This window comes from Symphalangus syndactylus, chromosome 10, assembly GCF_028878055.3.
Source record: "Symphalangus syndactylus isolate Jambi chromosome 10, NHGRI_mSymSyn1-v2.1_pri, whole genome shotgun sequence".
Lineage (NCBI taxonomy): Eukaryota > Metazoa > Chordata > Mammalia > Primates > Hylobatidae > Symphalangus > Symphalangus syndactylus.
This window is the reverse complement of record NC_072432.2, coordinates 17,404,094-17,424,307: the sequence shown is the minus strand read 5'-3', so window position 1 is coordinate 17,424,307 and position 20,214 is coordinate 17,404,094. Positions and strand designations below refer to the sequence as shown.

Sequence of the window (20,214 nt, the reverse complement as noted above, 5' to 3'; positions counted from 1 at the left end):
AAAGATGAATGAATGAGAAAGTAGTAGTCTGTTTTCATCTGGAGGTAGCAAAACTGATTGATACTAGTTAGAGTTTTCATCCTCCCAAATAAGGTATGACATCAAGTATCAGTAAGACATTTCTGTGTTCAATGCAGAAATTAGGAGATTAGAGACTATAAGAGATGAAGCTGAGAAATACCATACTTTCAGTTTAAGTATACATTCTTGAGTTCAGGTTTTATTGCCTTTTGTTATTTATTTACGAAAATTTTATTTTATTTGAGAAAACACAAAAGAAGGCTGGTATAGTGAACTTGGATTTACCTGTCACTCAACTTCAGTTATTAATATTTTGTCAGTCTTATTCAGCTAAGGTTTGGTTTCTCTTTCTTTTTTATGCTTCCTATTTTGCCTTTTACCAATTACTGGCCATTTTCCTTTGTTGTGTTTCATTTTTTGGTTTTCTCTAACCCTTCACATTGAAATGATAAGGATATTTTCCTAATTGGTCTTTCTACATCTACCCTTTTCTGACTTTCTAATGATTTTATATATTGCTGCTAAGTTAATTTTCACATCAGATCCCTTTTAAATGTTATCCCTTGCATAAAGGAGAAAGTCTCAACTCCTCATCTGGAAGTTTGAGACCCTTCTTAACGTGAGTCCACTTTAATCAGCCTTTTTTCCCCCTCATCTTTAGCATAGATAGATCCTCTCATGCCGTGTAAGTACTCATCCACACATCTCTCTCTCCATCCAGTCATCCATCCACCTCTTCAGTTAACAAATGGTATACATAATCAGAGAAGATATAGCTTTCGTTCTCAATGAGAATAATGTATATATTTTTTTGAGACGGAGTTTCGCTCTTTTTGCTCAGGCTCGAGTGCAGTGGTGCTCTCTCGGCTCACTGCAACCTCCACCTCCTGGGCTCAAGCGATTCTCCTGCCTCAGCCTCCCGAGTAGCTGGGATTACAGACATGCGCCACCATGCCCAGTTAATTTTTGTATTTTTAGTAGAGATGGGGTTTCACCATGTTGGTCAGGCTCGTCTCAAACTCCTGACCTCAGGTGATCCTCCCTCCTTGGCCTCCCAAAGTGCTGGGATTACAGGAGTGAGCCACCATGCCCAGCCAAGCATAATGTGTTTTATAAAATCTAAATATATTAACTTCAGTTGCCAGGTATACATGCAGGTTCTAAAAGAAGTGATGCAGATTTTGTGAGTCTTAATCTATTTTATGCAGCAGGATTTTAATATGACTTTGAATTTAGGTATACTTGTTTGTTTTTCAACAGAAGCAAAAGAATCTAAGGATAATAAGGAGGTATCGAGTCCCGATGATTTGGAGCTTGAGTTGGAGAATCTAGAAATTAATGATGACACCTTAGAATTAGAGGGTGGAGATGAAGCTGAAGATCTTACAAAGAAACTTCTTGATGAACAAGGTAAAAAACTATTTTACCAACTTTCATTTTTAATTGGTTTTTACACACAGAGCTCTTGCCTAAGAATATAGATCTTTTCTCCTTAATTCTGTATTTTTTAATCCCTTGTTTTTCTGTTGTTTTCAGTCCGTCACTGTTTTTGGAATTTGATTTTTTTTTTTTTTTTTTTTTTTTTTTTTTGAGACGGAGTCTTGCTCTGTCACCCAGGCTGGAGTGCAGTGGCGCAATCTCGGCTCACTGCAAGCTCTGCCTCCCGGGTTCACGCCATTCTCCTGCCTCAGCCTCTCCGAGTAGCTGGGACTACAGGCGCCCGCCACCACGCCCGGCTAATTTTTTGTATTTTTAGTAGAGACGGGGTTTCACCGTGGTCTCGATCTCCTGACCTCGTGATCCGCCCGCCTCGGCCTCCCAAAGTGCTGGGATTACAAGCGTGAGCCACCGCGCCCGGCGGAATTTGATTTATAACAGGACACTACATACCCAGTATTATGTGTCTGCAAATTTTAATGATCATCTAAATTTTAAATACCTTAGTTTAGTTCTAAATAATCTTTTTTTTTTTTTTTTTTTTTTTTTTGACTAAGTCTCACTCTTGTCCTCCAGGCTGGAGTGCAATGGTACGATCTTGGCTCACTGCAACTTCTGCCTCCTGGGTTCAAGCGATTCTCCTGCCTCAGCCTCCCGAGTAGCTGGGATTACAGCTGCCCACCACCATGCCCAGATAATTTTTGTATTTTTAGTAGAGATGGGGTTTCACCATGTTGGCCAGGCTTGTCTCGAACTCCTGACCTCAGGTGATCCGCCAGCCTTGGCTCCCAAACTGCTGGGATTACAGGCATTAGCCACCGCACCCGGCTCTAAATATCTTAAAATATACTTTTCTCGCTACCCTTTCTATGATGGAATAAAGATACTTACACTTTTCTGAGAACTTGATAGCATTCTCCTGATTGATTTAATTCTATGACATAATCTTTACAAACAACATAAATGTATTTGAAAGTTATTCTGAAATGATTACTAGGTGGGAATACGACTAGCTTATCAGTGCATCTATTAATTTTATCTGTCTTTATAATTGAGTTGTATTTTGTATTCAGTAATACAAATATTACATTTATTCCCTAAATGCTTCCTGTCGAGTTTTGAGTTGATTAGCTAGGATTCCTTTATTTATTTATTTTTTTGAGACAGGGTTTCACTCTTGCCCAGGCTAGAGTGCCATGGCATGATCGTAATTGACTGCAGCCTCAAACTCCCGAGCTCAAGTCGTCCTCCTGCATCAACCTCCAAGTAGCTGGGACTGTAGATGTGCACCACCACACCCAGCTATTTTATTTTATTTTATTTTTTTAGAGACAAGGTCTTGCTATGTTGCCCAGGCTGGTCTTGGACCCCTGGCCTCAAGTGATCCTCCTGCCTCAGCCTCCTAAAGCCCTGGCATTATAGGCATGAGCCATCACACCTGGCCAAGATTCTTTATTAGAAGGATACCCTCTGTCAATATTGCTTTTCTCTCTGTTGGCTTTACCCTATTTTACTGCAGATTCTTTCTCTATGTAAACCAGCCACCCTCCTTAGAATCACATGGAATAGGGAGCCTTAGTTCTTCAAAGGCAAGAATTGGGAGTGCTGTTAATTGAAGAACATAGGGGAAGGGATGCTGGGCAGACACAAATAACATTTACCATAACACTGCATGCTTTTTCTGACCAAGTTTTTGTGCCTAATGCAAAAAGTTTGACTTTTTATAGTTGATACCTGAAAGACTGTAGTGACTTGATGTTATGATTCTAGAGTTACCTAAACTTTCTAGGATAATATTCTAAAAAATGACTAATGTTTTCCTGGGCACAAAAATTGGTCTAGATTATCTATTTTCCAAATAACTCATCATTGGATGTTTTTATTCTGTGTTCTCTGTGTATTTTTTTTTAACCTATTTAAAAACTAATTTTACATTAGAACAAGAAGATGAGGAAGCCAGCACTGGATCTCATCTCAAGCTCATAGTAGATGCTTTCCTACAGCAGTTGCCCAACTGTGTCAACCGAGATCTGATAGACAAGGTATTGGTATCTCTGTGTAACTTTATTCAAGCACATGGACCTTGTAGGAGTCCTCCAATAAGGAATGTCTATGGTTTTTAGACTATTTGAGCTATACCATTTCTTCAAATAAAGGCTTAGATGGGAATTCAGCATAAGCAGACAAAATTGGGTGTAATTCATAAATGCTCTGTTTGGGTATAGAATTGGCTGTAGCATCCTGTCCTGTTCATGTATGGATCCCATAGTTTGGAAAATACTGTTTTAGATCAAAGGTGCTAAAAGTATGGTTTCTGGATTTTTAGTGGCTTTGAGGCACTTCCTGGGGTTCTGTGAGGTCAGAAATTCTTTTGATGATAATACTAAGATTTTTTTTTTCCTTGTGTGTGTGTTTTTTTTTTTTTTTGAGTTGGAGTCTCACTCTTTCACCTAGGCTAGAGTACAGTGGTGTGATCTTAGCTCACTGCAAGCTCCACCTCCCAGGTTCAAGCAATTCTCCTGCCTCAGCCTCCCGAGTAGCTGGGATTACAGGCATGCACCACCACGCCCAGCTAATTTTTTTGTATTTTTAGTAGAGACGGGATTTCATCATATTGGCCGGGCTGGTCTCGACCTCCTGATCTTGTGATCCGCCTGCCTTGGCCTCCCAAAGTGCTCGGATTACAGGCATGAGCCACCATACCTGGCCGATTTTGTTTTCTTTTTTATTGTTTTGACATTTGCAAAAGTGATGGTGGGTAGAGCTACTAGCATTTTATCATGATTCAAGGTAGTGGTACCAAATTATACTAGTACCATTATATTTTCACCATGCATTTGCAATTAAAAAAACAGTGTCACTTTCACTTAAGAGTCTCTTTGTTGAGTCCATACAAATGAGTTGTTTTTTTTTGTTTGTTTTGTTTTGTTTTGTTTTTTGTTTTTTGTTTTTGTGACGGAGTCTTGCTCTGTTGCCCAGGCTGGAGTGCAGTGGTGTGATCTCGGCTCACTGCAAGCTCCGCCTCCCAGGTTCACGCCATTCTCCTGCCTCAGCCTCTCGAGTAGCTGGGACTGCAGGCGCCCGCCACCATGCCTGGCTAATTTTTTGTATTTTTAGTAGAGACGGGGTTTCACTATGTTGGCCAGGCTGGTCTCAAACTCCTGACCTCAGGTGATCCGCCTGCCTTGGCCTCCCAGAGTGCTAGAATTACAGGCGTGAGCCACCGTGCCCAGCCAAGGAGCGATTTTTATTATGTTTCAACCTTAGCTACACATGCCTATAGTCTCAGCTGCTTGGCCAGTAGCTGAGGCAGGAGGATCACTGGAGCCTGAGAGAGCAAGGCTGCAGTGAGCCATGATTGCGCCACTGCACCCCAGCCTGGGTGACAGAGTGAGACCCTGTCTCAGAAAAAAGTCTATCCAGGTGGTAATGGTCATCTAGATAAATTCCCTGTTTTGTGAAATTTTAGACAGGGGATTGAAGACAGTTGAGTTTCTTTTGGAAGAATTCTCCTCTGTCAGTTAAGGCATCTTGGAGAGAGAGAGCGTCATTTCCTGCACTTGCGAAGAGAAACAAGGGATGGTCAGAGAGACCTTGACTGAGGCCGCTTATCAGGCTTTCCAGTTTTCTTAGTTCAAATGAAGTACTCAGCATCCAAAGAGCCATATTTTGGGGTATTGTTTTCTAAACCCTAACATTACCAAATCTGACTGTCGACACTAAACTTTTTTAGTGAATGTGGGGGCACACTTCTTCCATCTTCTTGGGTATAATTTGTGCCTGTCTCTTTCTCTTTGCTCATTCACCTTTACTGCTTTTTGGTTATCCTTATTAGCATTAGTAATTTTCTTGGCTCTTGGTAACTATTCTTGCTACTTTTGAGGTCTATCAGAAAACTTTACTGATACTAACAATACTAGTTTCTTAAAACCATTTTGAAATGTTTAAGAACAAATAAAAATATCATAGTAGGCAGAATTTCTGCTCTCCGTAACTAAATAGAGGTTTTTAAAGAAAAAGTTTACTTTTTCCCAATAGGCAGCAATGGATTTTTGCATGAACATGAACACAAAAGCAAACAGGAAGAAGTTGGTACGGGCACTCTTCATAGTTCCCAGACAAAGGTAAGTGTTAGAAAAGAGAAATTTATTAGTGTTTTTACTCTGTAGTGCTGGTTGTAAGATCAAAATTCTTACCTCTTTAAAAATATTGCTTTTGATTTTATTCACTCTGTAGGTCATTAGCATTATTAGCATATTTTTTAGAACTTGTTTCCCATTAATTTTTGTTCATTGCTTATTAGCTCTAATGAGAATATTTCTTCTGATATCTAATTATTTTAAAAGAAAATGAGAGTAGCTTAAGAAGAAGAATAAGAATTGCTAGAAGCAGTTGTTTTGCATTTTTGCCTCTGAGGAAAAAGTAATAAATGGAACATAATTTTTTTGGAGAGTTTTTATTTTGTGCAAAGATCAGGCTAATGTAATATAGTTAGTTCTCAGATTTATGTTTAAATGAAAAATTTCAAGTTATTTAGGTAATTATGATAGTTTAGAGGTATGATAGCCTGCCTAGAGACTCATCGGATAGAATTGGAAATCACATTAATGATTATGTTCTTAGTAATTCAAGACACACATTCAGTTGCATAATGCTTTTAGAGAATTCTGATGCATTATATTACATTAAATTAAAATTTCTACTTCACCTGAACATTTCAGGACCACTCATAGACTGTTGACCTTAGAATCCTGGAGGAGATCTATTTCTGTTTATTCAACAATAAATAATGAAATAAGTTAGTTAACTATTAAGATGATTACATATGACATAGCTAAGACAGATACTCTCCCCAAAAGATGAGGATTCTGAGAGATTTCACTGAAGGTTTCTTGAGCAGAATTTTAATGTGTTTCATTCATTGATGGAGGCCCATGATCTCTTGATAATGGTAAGATTTCTCAGTGAAACCAAATCACTACTTGCCTTTTTTCTTTCATATTAGTTTTTTAATCTCCTGCTAGCATTATTCATTTTAGTGGAGCAAGGGAGAGGGAATGTGTTAATGTAGTGAGTAGGTAATTAAGAATTATGTAATTGAAGAAGTCATATGGATGAATATTTTTACAACGTAAAATTACATACTTCAGGCCAGGCGCGATGGCTCAGGCCTGTAATCCCAGCACTTTGGGAGGCTGAGGTGGGTGGATCACCTGAGGTCAGGAGTTTGAGACTAGCCTGACCAACATGGTGAAACCCCATGTCTACTAAAATACAAAATTAGCTGGGTGTGGTGGCGCATGCCCGTACTCAGCTTCTCATGAGGCCATGGCAGGAGAACCGGTTGAACCCAGGAGGCAGAGGTTGCAGTGAGCCACGATCATGCTATTGCACTCCAGCCTGGGCAACAGAGCGAGATTCCATCTCAAAAAAAAAAAAAAAAAGTTGAATGAAGTGACAGCTTATCATAAGTATTAAAAAAAGATGCAAGTATTCTAGAGCCATGAGAAATAGATCTCATAGTCTTACATACTTGCAGTATATAAATACAATGAAGTATATTATAATCAGCCTGATAATCAGGAAAGATTGTTATATTATTCTAAAATTTATTCATTAAATAATTCATTACGGGTCTGCTGTGTACTGTGATCCATGCTGGAGATACAGTACAGGGGTGAACAAGATCATCTTAGTTCTTGTATTCATACAGCTTACAGTTTGGAGAGGAAGACAGAGGAGTAATTCTAAGTGCCATTGTTAAGAAGAAGCGCAGCATGCTTTGAAGCATAGAGCCAAGTAGAACTGACTGAGTCTGGGGAGTCAGAGAAGACTGCTTGGAACAAGGGTCATTTAATCTGAGGCCTGAGAAGAATGGACTAGATAAGGGATGGGTGGGGATTGGGAATGTAGGGAGAGCATTGCTGACAGAGGCAACAGTATGTGCAGGGAGTCAGAGACAGGAAAGGTCATGGCATCAAACTCTTGGTAAAACCTCTTTTTTTTGGATACAGAGTCTCACTTGTCGCCCAGGCTGGAGTCCAGTGGTGCGATTTCAGCTTACTGCAACCTCCAACTCCAGGGTTCAAGTGATTCTTCTCCCTCAGCCTCCCGAGTAGCTGGGACTATGGGCTCCCGCCACCATGCCCGCCTAATTTTTATATTTTTAGTAGAGATGGGGTTTCACCCTGTTGGCCAGGCTGATCTTGAACTCCTGACTTTGTGATCCACCCGCCTCGGCCTCCCAAAGTGCTGGGATTATATGTGTCAGCCACTGCGCCAGCCAAACCTCTTCCTTAAATTCCTTGACGTTGTCCTCTAGACTGTAAACTGCAGGAAGGAGGCCATGTTTACTGCTTTATACCCAGCACATAGCACAATGCCTGTCATGTAAAAGGTGATAAAATTAGGTAACATGATATGTAATGCCCTTTCTTAGCTAGCTGGTTTTCAACTTCTTCAGTCTTAGTTCTAGCCATTCTTCCTCCTGCAGAATCTTGATCTGTAATGGTTTCCCAAATACTGTTTGCTCTCTCTACTCCCATACCTTTGCCGCTGCTTTCTGCTTTTATCTGGGATGTCCTTTATTTTTCCACTGGAAATCTTTGACTCACCTTTAAGTCTTTAACAAGAGCCATCCTCTATGAACAGCCTTCCTTTTTTCCCTTGTGTAGATAGAGATGTTCTTTATAGCACTTCATGTCTTCTCACAAAGAATTAGGCACATCATATTCCGATTGTTGGTTTGCTTCCTGTCTCTCTGCCAGACTTGAAACTATCACTCTTTTTTTTTTTTTTTTTGAGACGGAGTCTCACTCTGTTGCCCAGGCTGGAGTGCAGTGGCATGATCTCGGCTCACTGCAAGCTCCACCTCCCGGGTTCACGCCATTCTCCTGCCTCAGCCTCCCAAGTAGCTGGGACTACAGGCGCCCGCCACCACGCCCGGCTAATTTTTTGTATTTTTAGTAGAGATGGGGTTTTATTGTGTTAGCCAGGATGGTTTCAATCTCCTGACCTCGTGATCCGCCTGCCTCGGCCTCCCAAAGTGCTGGAATTACAGGCGGAAACTATCACTCTTTAGGAAAGAGGACTCGATCTTTTCATTTTGTGCATCTCCAACACCAAGTACAGTGTTTGGCATATAGTCCAAGCTTAAAATATTTGATGAATTAATCTTGGTCATATGCAGTTTTAAATTATAAGGCTCTATAGCTCAAAATCCAGAAGTAGAAAACATTATATGATGAAAAGTATCCTTCTTATCCTTGCCTTCCCATCTACCCAATTTCCACTCCTTTCAGTAGGAAATCAGTGTCTTGATGCTTATGTATTCTCCCAAAGATTCTTTTGCATATACAAGAAAATACAATTATAGATACTTATTTCCTGTTTTTAACACAGTGGGCAGCTGATACATATCTTTTCATCTCAGGACATGAAGATTTCCCTTGTTCGTTATTTTAAAGCTGCAGTGTTTCTTTTGATGAATGTACTATATTTAACCATTTCGGACTTTCCAGTCTTGCCGTTACAGACAGTGCCATATTTGAATTTGTACTTCCTCTTTTCTCCTCGTGATTATGTTAGCTAGTGGTTTACCTAGTTTTTTCCTACTAAAAAAACTCAGCTTTTAGATTTATTATTTATTCTCTTTAATGATTTTCTTACTGTTATTTTTGGCTTTGTTCTTTATTAATTTCTTCTTTTGGGTTTCTTCCATTTATTTTGTTTCTTTTCTGGCACTTCGTATATGAGTTGTCCATTGAGCATAATTTAAGCCATGTCTCTTGGTTCTTTTGTTTGGAGACAGGGTCCTGCTCTGTTGCCTAGGCTGGAGTGTAGTGGTGAGATCATGGCTTACTGCAGCCTCAACCTCCCAGGCTCAAGCAATCCTTTCACGTTAGCCTCCCAAGTAGCCGGCATGAACCACCATGTCTGGCTAATTTTTACATCAAATTAATTTTTTTTTTTTTTTTGGTAGAGTCGAGGTCTTGTTATATTGACCAGGCTAGTCTTGAACTCCTGGGCTGAAGCAGCTCCTCCTGCTTTGGCCTCCCAAAGTGCAGGGATTACAGGCATGAGCCACTGTTCCCCGCCACCTGTTAGTTCTGACATGTGGTAATTTTAGTTTTATTTCCTTTGTGACCCAAGGAATTTCAAAATTTCCAGGTAGAGGGGCTTTTTTTTTGTTTTGTGGCTTTGTCAATAATATATATTTTTATTGCATTTTGATTAGAGAATGCTATTTTTATTTTTTTTGGAATTTTTGAAGTTTACTTTGTCTCTAATTATATAGTCAGTAAATGTATTGATCAGGTTTACGTGATTAAATAATGATTCAGATCTATTTTCTTACATTTTTGGCCTCTTGCCCAGAGGTCATGGCCTGAGAGGTGGATTAAAGACTGTGACTCCCGATGTGTTGCGTTTCTCCTGATAGCTACTATGATTCCAGCTTTCTGTATATTACTGTTATTTGTTGTATAGATAAAACTTAATTGTGAATTACATACATCTTTTATCATTATAAAGTGTTCTTCTTGGTCTTATTTAATGCCTTTTGGCCTGAATTCCAACAACTCATCTGATATTAATGATTATGATTGCTGCCTTTTTTTTTTTTTTCTTTGAGGTGGAGTCTCACTCTGTCACCGAAGCTGGAGTGCAGTGGTGTGATCTCTGCTCACTGCAACCTCCACCTCCTGGGTCCAAGTGATTCTTCCGCCTAAGCCTTGCACATAACTGGGGTTTCACGCGTGTACCACCACGCCCGGGTAATTTTTTGTAGTTTTAGTAGAAACGGGGTTTCACCATGTTAACCAGGCTGGTCTTGAACTCCTGATCGCAAGTGATTCACTCGCCTTGGCCTCCCAAAATGCTGGGATTACAAGTGTGAGCCACCTGCGCCGCTTTCTTTTTATTTGCATTTGGTTTGGTATACCTGTGCCCTTTATTTTATATTCCATCTTTCAGAATCATTTTATTTTAGTTGAGTCTCTTTTATGTACAATTGAATTGAATTTTACTCTCAGACATATTCTGAAAGTATGTTTCTTTTAATGAAAGTAATTTAGGCTATTTATGTTTGGCTTGAGTTCTGTAATATTTTCCTTTTTGGTTTAATTCCCAAAAGTCTTTCATTAAGTGGTCTTTTATATTTTTTAATTTAGTGTGCGTGCATGAGTGTGTGTTTCTTGGTTTTAGAAAGGTTTGCATTATTATTTTAGTACTTTATGATTGTAAGTTTGCTTAGCGATTATTTATTTAGACAGTCTCTGTTGTTTCCTACCATGAGCAGTGGTAAGATTAGTTTGTGGTGTCTTCTTTTCTTACTCTCTTTAGTCACTCATCTGATATTAGTTAATAATGTTTTCTTCCTTAATATTTTCCTTTTTACTCTTAAATGTACTTATTCTTGTATTTGAGTGATATTTAACTTTCAGCATTATAAGTAGGCAAGCAGCATACCTGACTTCCTGTCTGCTTTTCCATCCCCCCTCACTTATTTTTATATTGATGACATATCCCGATAGGGAATAAAACATTTATGTTAAAATTTCTTGCTCTAATGCCCTTATTTGCTGAAGTTCGTTTTCATTTTTTTTTTGAGACTGAGTTTTGCTCTATTGCCCATGCTGGAGTGCAGTGGCACGATCTTGGCTCACTGCAACCTCTGCCTCCAGTTCAAGCGATTCTTCTGCCTCAGCCTCCTGAGCAGCTGGGATTACAGGCGCCCACCACCACGCCCAGCTAATCTTTGTATTTTTAGTAGAGACAGGGTTTCATCATGTTGGCCAGGCTGGTTTCAAACCCCGGAACTCAGGTGATCCACCCACCTCAGCCTCCCAAAGTGCTGGGATTACAGGTGAGAGCCACTGCACCTGGCCTGAAGTTCATTTTCTAATAGTTTTCTCAAAAGGTGTTCTTGAGGAAAAATATGCCTTGAATTTCTCTATGTTCAGAATTGGGGCTATGTTACTTGAATGGCTGCTTGACTGGTAATAGTGGAGAATCCACAGCTCATTCCTTTTAACACTAAATATCGTGTAGGTGTCACTCAATAGTCATTTGGCATTTGCCATTACTGTGTTGAAATCTAGGCCAGCTGGCCTTTTTTTTTTTTCCTCTCTTAAAATTGACTTGGTCATTTAAATGGCTGCCCAAGTAATTTTTTCTCTAATTAATCAAGTAAATCCAGTAACTTTCCTGGGATAGATAGTTCTTGGTGTTGCTTATTCTGGGTCCTTCTTCATGCCCTTTCCATTTTCATATTGAAAAATTCAGGGAATTTTATTTATTTATTTTTTTCCTCAAATATATTTAAATACTAGTTCTGTTCTCTTGTTTTGGCTTTCTTTTTTAGGTACCCCAATGATGCATATCTTGACTGTGCTTTGGTTGTTTTCTGGCTATTTTATTCTTACCAATCGCTTTTTTCAGTGTTGTCTTTTTCTTACTCAGCATTCTGCAAAGTCTTCCCTCTACTACTGTTTTTGTCATTTCTTCTTTCAGTTCATTCAGTTTTTTAAAAAATGCGTGGAAAACTGGCCAGAATTTTCATATATTTCATGGCAGTATGTTTCTGGAGAATTTTGCTTGGTAGGTTTTGAGGAATTTGTTCTTCTCTTTCTTATTTTTTTAATTTAAAAAAATTGACAGTACCTTTGCATTGATGCTGTACTTACCCTCTTTTTATTACGTATCATGAGTTAGATTTGCTCAGCTTTGTTATTAACAAGTTTCCTTTTTTTTTTTTTTTTTTGAGACGGAGTCTCGCTCTGTCACCTAGGCTGGAGTGCAGTGGCTCGATCTTGGCTCACTGCAAGCTCCGCCTCCTGGGTTCACGCCATTCTCCTGCCTCAGCCTCCTGAGTAGCTGACACTACAGGTGCCCGCCACCACGCCCAGCTAATATTTTGTATTTTTAGTAGAGACAGGGTTTCACCATGTTAGCCAGGATGGTCTGGATCTCCTGACCTAGTGATCTGCCCGCCTCGGCCTCCCAAAGTGCTGGGATTACAGGCATGAGCCACCGGGCCCGGCCAACAGGTTTCCCTTTTTTTTTTTTTTTTTTTAGAGACAGAGTCTTGCTCTGTCACCCAGGCTGGAGTGCAGTGGTGTGATCTCGGCTCACTGCAAGCTCCGCCTCCCAGGTTCACGCCATTCTCCTGCCTCAGCCTCCCGAGTAGCTGGGACTACAGGCGCCCACCATCACGCCTGGCTAATTTTTTGTATTTTTAGTAGAGATGGGGTTTCACCTTGTTAGCCAGGATGGTCTCTATCTCCTGAACTTGTGATCCACCTGCCTCGGCCTCCTAACCCTTTTTAAGGACATATTTTTGCTGTTGTTTCTGATGTTGGTTGCTTTGGGGGCCATTTCCCTGTTCTGCATGGGCATTGCATTTCCTCATGGAGCTTTTGCTCAGTCTTTGCCCTGCCTTTCCAGATGCTAAGCGTTTGTTGTATGTCAGGAATATGGGTTTATCATTGAAAGGTAGAACTTGAGGATAAGTGGTCAAACTATAGAGAAACAATATGTGTTTATCATTGAAAGAAGCATGTTGATTGCATATTTGAAGATCTGCCCTGTTTGGGCCAACTCTCCCTTTTCTTTTCATTTGCGTATCCTGCTGTAATGTAGCTTGAAGCAAATCTGGACAGATTGGGTGGCTTCAGTCAGACTTTTTTTTCGAAGTTCATGTTTTCTTACGTTAATATCATTCTAGCTTCCTATAACTGAAAAACTTTTTTTTTTTTTTTTTTTTTTTTTTTTGAGACAGAGTCTCACTCTGTCGCCCAGGCTGGAGTGCAGTGGTGCAATCTCAGCTCACTGCAAGTTCTGCCTCCTGGGTTCACGCCATTCTCCTGCCTCAGCCTCCTAAGTAGCTGAGACTACAGGCGCCCACCACCACGTCCAGCTAATTTTTTGTATTTTTAGTAGAGACGGGGTTTCCTCGTGTTAGCCAGGATAGTCTCGATCTCCTGACCTCATGATCCGCCCACCTTGGCCTCCCAAAGTGCTGGGATTATAGGCGTGAGCCATCTCGCCCGGCCTGAAAAACTATTTTCAGCTTTATTGGTGTGGGCCATTACTTTTCCTGAGAAAATGGATAAGCCAGGATAGGTTAGGGTTGTTGGAGGAACAACAAACCTCCGAAATCTGAGGTTTTCGAAGTCCTCTGGGTTTGGTGGGCTCCCTAGAGTACCCTTTCAGGAGGTGACTCAAGGATCCAGACCACTTTTATCTACGTCACTAGCATGGCTTCTAGATGGCCGTGCTATGGGAGGCAAGCATGTGAACTCAGCTTAGTCCTAGATACTTTGGACAAGAAGTGCCATGCCATTTTTATTCTTAGCCTATTGTCTAGGACAAGAGCATTTAGAAAATGTAGGGAAGCATGTGAAGCATTGGGGTAACATTGTGTCCCTTGCTATGGAAATACTCACAGGGATTTGTTTTCAGTCAGTAGACTTGTGTTAATATTTCTCTAGTAAGTTATCTTGTTGAAAACAATAAAAGAAATACTCATGGTTTGGCTGGTAGAGGACAATCTTTTGAAGGATGTTATTTATACATAGCTTTGACTGTTACTCTTTACATTTCTATTTATCTATTTTTTTAAGAGACAAGGTCTTGCTGTGTTGCCCAGGCTGCTCTTGAACTCCTGGCCTCAAGCAGTCCTGCTTCTGCCTCCTGAGTAGCTAGGATTACAGGCATGTGCCACCATGCCTGGCATATTTTTATATCTTATATAGATTTTAATCAATTGAGCTATAATTTGTTCACGTAGATTTCTAATTTTTATACATTTCTTGTGTTAATAGTACTCTGTGTAGTCTTTTCAGTGTTTAAACTTTCTCAATCTTTTTAAAGTTCATTACTGTGGGATTTGGAAAGCCAAGGCCTCTGTTTACAGATCTGTAAAATGAGGTAATAGGGAGGGACTTGGACCAGGTTGACATTTCCTGGTTGGCTATATATTATTACTGATCAGAAAAGCCTTTCATTTTGAAGGTCTTATTTTGTCCTTCACTCCCAGGTGCATTTCTACCCTACCTGCAGGATTTGGCTTATCCCTGAGGGGGACATCTTGATCCCTAGGGAGCCTGGAGTAGAAAGATAGTAATCAAGTGCCAATCAATTCCCTGTCATCCCATTTCTGATTCTTCCAGACCCCATATCTTCACACAGCTTTTTCTATCCTTTGAGTGATAGTGATGACTGATAGCCCGCAAGCGGGGAGATAAGGGGAGTAAAGAGAGTTGAGTGTAGAGTAAGCAGGCTGGGATATTCTCCTGTGTAGGCAGTGAAGTGGTATTGGAGGTAGCAAGTTACTTCAAGTCTTTGGCACTTGGGGCAGGCTGGAACACTTTGGGAGAGGGGACAAGGAAATACTATCACCTTTTGGCATCCAGGCCTCGTCTTGCACCCATACCGACCCAGCCTGTTTAGACTCCTTTTGTCAGATGCTCGTCCTCCTCTCTGTGGCATGCTCCTTCCTCCCTTCTGTAATCCCAACACTTTAGGAGACCAAGGCAGGAGGATGGCTTGAAGCCAGGAGTTTGAGACCAGCCTAGACAACATAGTGAGACCCCATCCTCTACAAAAAATAAAATAAGCCAGGCATAGTGGCATGTGCCTGTAGTCCCATCTACTTGGGAGGCTAAGGTGGGAGGATCAGTTGAGCCCAGGAATTCGAAGTTCGTGCGCTCTGATCTCACCACTGCACTCCAGCCTGGGTGACAGTGAGACTGTCTCTAAGAAAATTACAAAAATAAATACAGCATAACAACTATTTATATAGCATTTATATTGTGTTAGGCATTTTAAGTAATTTGATATCTTTTGAGTGGGGGTAGTAGTTCCTGGAACCAGTCCCTCACGGATACCTAGGGATGACTATATTTCCCTAATGACATATGACCTTGAGCATATTTTCATGTGCTTAGTGGACATTTGAATATCTTCTTTGGAGAAGTATCTATTCACAGCCTTTGTCCCTTTAAAATTGTATTTGTCTTTTTATGAATGAGTTGTAAGAGTTATTTGTATATTCTGGGCACACATCTCTTATCAGATACATAATTTGGAAGTATTTTCTCCCATCTTCTGAGTTGTCTTTTCACTTGCTTGGTAGTATAATTTGCAGCACAGTTTTTAAAGTTTGATATAGTTCATCTTTACAGTTCTTAAAGGTTTGATCTGAAGCAGTGTTTTAACTTTCAGTTGCATTCTTCCTTCATTAAATAAATAATGATGAAAAAAATCTCAAAACACTATCATTATATCCTTTAGCATTTTTTTTTTTTTTTTTTGAGACGGAGTCTTGCTCTATCACCCAGGCTGGAGTGCAGTGGTGTGATCTCAGCTCACTGCAACCTCCGCCTCCTGGGCTTAAGTGATTCTCCCGCCTCAGCCTCCCAAGTAGCTGGGACTACAGGCATGCACCACCACTCCTGGCTAATTTTTATATATTTTTTTAGTAGAGACGGGGTTTCACCATGTTGGCCAGGCTGGTCATGAACTCCTGACCTCAAATGATCCACCCGCCTTGGCCTCCCAAAGTGCTGGGATTACAGGCAGGAGCCTCCGTGCCCAGCCTCTCTTAGCCTATTAATTTGGACTCCACTAAGATGTAGAAATCCCCTTAGATATTTGCATTTTATTTTATAGGTAATTTATAACATAGCTATACACACAACTAATTGAGATGTCACATTAAGTGTTTATATCTTTTTTTGTCTTCAACTTTTAAAGTTTAAGTTCAGGGTCCATGTGCAGGATGTGCAGGTTTGTTGCATAGGTAAACATGTAACACGGTGGTTTGCTGCACAGATCATCCCATCACCTAGGTATTAAACCCAGCCTCCACTAACTATTCTTCCTGAGGTGTTTATATCTAAAGTATACATATGTGTCCATCACTCAGATCAAGATATATGAGATTCCCAGCACCCCAGAAGGCCCCTCACCTAAGCCAAAATTTAAGTTTAAAGTCAATCAATATCAAGGAAAGTATGTAAGAATCTCTTCTTTCCTTAAAGTATAGATGCACTTGGTATTGTTTTAGCCAAGTGTTGGCTCTTTAGATTAATGTAAACAGAATACTCTTCAGAGGTGAAGTGCTGCCCTTGATTCTTTTTTTTTTTTATTTTGGAGACCAGTCTCGCTCTGTCGCCCAGGCTGGAGTGTAGTGGCGCAATCTCGGCTCACTGCAAGCTCCGCCTCCCGGGTTCACGCCATTCTCCTGGCTCAGCCTCTCTGAGTAGCTGGGACTACAGGCGCCCGCCACCACGCCCGGCTAATTTTTTGTATTTTTAGTAAAGACGGGGTTTCACCGTGGTCTCGATCTCCTGACCTCGTGATCCGCCCGCCTCGGCCTCCCAAAATGCTGGGATTACAAGCGTGAGCCACCGCGCCCGGCCTGCCCTTGATTCTTGAACAGCTTTTTCCTATCTAGCTTTTAGGAGAATTTGCTGGACTTTTTGTAAGAGATTTTCTGATTGGACCTCCTCCTTCACTGAATTTAGAACTGTGAATGTTTTCGTGAAATCTGTTAGTATGTTGCACCACTTGGTGGCGCTGTTGTGTTGGAAACAACAGCATTGTGGAAAAGTCAACAGGGCATTCGGTTGTCGATTTCAGAGTAAATGACCTCAGTCTTTTGTTTATTATATTTCATTTTTTAGGAATCATCTTCTGCTTTAGTGTTTCCTATGAAATCCTTTGTATTCTTTAATTGAACCATAACAGCGTTCTTTCACATTCATTTTTTTCCAGGCATTTTTGAGCACAGAGAGAAAATTAAATAGCTTTCAACAGTCAAATTCTTTAGATTTAAAAGAGAAAAAGAGAGCTAGACATTTCTTTTAGAAAGCCAGTTGATTAGGAGATAAAAACTCATAAGAATTTCTTCTTTCCTTCTCAATAACAAAAGTATTTGTGTGTTTCTGCATTCTTGTTGTTTCTGCTTACTTGTAGTTTAGTGACTGTTTACTAACTTGATAATCATTAACTGCTAGTAGGATACTTAAATGTGTGATTCAGGAGACCTTAAAAACATAAACAAGATTTTATTATTTAAGGGAAAATAGCATTCTTTTAAAGTGGCTCATTGTTGGTAAACGTAATTGCCACCATCTTATAAGATTATAGAATTCCGTTTTCAAAGGAAGGATCTAAGTATTTTTCAGTTGCTTTTCAGAACACTCAAATTAGATGAAATAGCCATCTAGCTTAAATTTTAGCACAAATTTGCAGTTTATGTTGATGAAAATATTTTATTTTGTGTTATTAATAACTTTCATGTGACTGATGTGACATTTTGCACTCCATCCCCTTTTTGAGCTTGTGTGCCCTTTGGAAGGCAGAACACGCAGAAAGCATTCTTTTTTTGAGGGGGGAGACGGAGTCTCGCTGTGTCGCCCAGGCTGGAGTGCAGTGGCGCAAGCTCCGCCTCCCAGGTTCACGCCATTCTCCTGCCTCAGCCTCCCGAGTAGCTGGGACTACAGGCGCCCGCCACGCCCGGCTAATTTTTTGTGTTTTTAGTAGAGACGGGGTTTCACCGTGTTAGCCAGGATGGTCTCTATCTCCTGACCTCGTGATCCGCCAGCCTCGGCCTCCCAAAGTGCTGGGATTACAGGCGTGAGCCACTGCACCCGGCCAGCAGAAAGCATTCTTAAGCAGGACTAGCATTGAACAACTGTATAATTGATTATTTACAACATAAAGGATTTTATTTTGTGAAGTAATGGATGAACAGACACAGGAATTCAAGATTTAAATAGGGAAGGGTGATATTTTGTATCAACTATCCTTTTTATAGGGGTAGAGGATTACCCAGAAAATGGAGTATCTAACTTTACTTCCATAACTCTTTAACTCATAACTTCCTTAACTCATTTTAAAAATCCCTATTAAAGCTGAAAGCATTTTCCTGTGTTGTTACTTCACTAATCTGTGCCTGAACAGGTAGCACAAAACTGTCTTGCTTTAAAATGCATAGCTGGACCGGGCGCGGTGGCTCACACTTGTAATCCTAGCACTGTGGGAGGCTGAGGCGGGTGCATCACTTGAGGTCAGGAGTTCGAGATCAGCCTGGCCAACATGTTGAAACCCTGTCTCTACTAAAAATACAAAAATTAGCCAGGCATGGTGGCAGGTCCCTGTAGTTCCAGCTACTCGGGAGGCTGAGGCAGGAGAATCACTTGAACCTGGGAGGCGGGGATTGCAATGAGCTGAGATCCTGCCACTGTTCTCCAGCCTGGGCAACAGAGTGAGACTCCGTCTTTTAAGAAAAAGATGGCTATATCTGCCTTTTTGTGGGGGACTCAGAAAAAATCTCAGAGTAGATTGGGCTACTTAGAAGAAGAAAATGAAGTGAAGTGCAAGGGACAGACCAACAAGTAGAAGAAAAGTGAAACAATCTTAGACTAGGTAGCACGAGGAAGGAAAAAAGAAGAAAAAGTGAAATGACATAGTTTAAGAATATTTGATGTGTTTTATCTCAAACTTTGTTGAAAAATACATTGAAAAAGACAACTAAGATGAAAGTTTTAGAAATTCAAGATCGGTTCTTGGAAAAATCAAAATAGAGAAGTGTGTAGAAAATATATTTTAAAGAAAAAGCACATTAAAAAGTTTAAGAAATGAGCAGATGATATGCTTAAAATATTTTAAAACCACTTGAAAATCTCAGTGAAACATAATTTTTTGAAAAATATACACATTTTCAAAATTCATTCAAGATAAAATACCCACATAGAACAGTAATCATGGAAGAAAGCATTAAAAGTTACTAATTGACCGGGCACACTGGCTCACGCCTGTAATCCCAGCACTTTGGGAGGCCAAGGTGGCAGGTCACCTGAAGTCAGGATTTGAGACCACCCTGGCCAACATGGAGAAACCCCATCTCTACTAAAAATACACAATTAGCTGGGTGTGGTGGCGCATACCTGTAATCCCAGCTACTCAGGAGGCTGAGGCAGGAGAATTGCTTGAACCCAGGAGGCGGAGGTTGCGGTGAGCCAAGATCGCGCCATTGCACTCCAGCCTGGGCAGCAAGAACGAAACTCTGTCTCAAAAAAAAAAAAGTTATCAATTAATTTCATCTTAAATAGAATAAGACTAGGAAGCTTAACTGAGTATTTTTAGCCTTTTAAGAAAGAACCCAGGAGGTGGAGGTTGCAGTGAGCCGAGATTGCGCCACTGCACTCCACTCCAGCCTGGGCGACAGAGCGAGACTCCGTCTCAAAAAAAAAAAAAAGAGTACCTTACAAGAAAACCTTATTTTTGTAATATCTTTAGTGGTGGGACCTACTTATGTGCATTTTCCATGTGACAGCAGCTTAGACTTTAATTGATAAAACCTTAAAAATATTTTAAATAAACATTTAAATTTTATCATTAAATGTTTTTATATAATGGATTGTAGTTTTCGCTGTTTCTTTAAAGAAAGATATGATTTGTTTTAAAAAATTATTGCGGTATTACTACAAAGCTATCATATTGATGACTTCTCTCAGCATCTGTTCCCTTATTTCTGCAACGATGAGTGTAATATCCACCTTATAGAGTGGTTATTAGGTTTAACAAGTTGAGTTATATATATAAGAGGCCTAGGACAGGGCCCAGCACATTAGTAAAAGCTAATCTGCTTAGAAATTTTAATAGCCCAAGTTTTTGAGGAGTACCATGTTTTTGAGGCTTTTAGGTATGCATTTAGCCAGTTTCCTCCCTTTAACCATATCTTTC

General features: G+C 40.2%; 1 protein-coding gene across 5 annotated transcripts in view; it reads left to right on the top strand.

Annotated features, from left to right (window-relative positions):
• Positions 1-20,214, top strand: part of UPF2 (UPF2 regulator of nonsense mediated mRNA decay) — a 122,202-nt gene that overhangs the window by 40,295 nt on the left and 61,693 nt on the right. For all 5 annotated transcript variants that reach the window (XM_055296509.2, XM_063610071.1, XM_055296508.2 and 2 more), the window contains 3 exons: positions 1,282-1,431; positions 3,397-3,500; positions 5,497-5,582. In XM_055296509.2, coding sequence (XP_055152484.1) covers positions 1,282-1,431; positions 3,397-3,500; positions 5,497-5,582 — 340 coding nt within the window. The remainder of the gene's footprint in view (positions 1-1,281; positions 1,432-3,396; positions 3,501-5,496; positions 5,583-20,214) is intronic.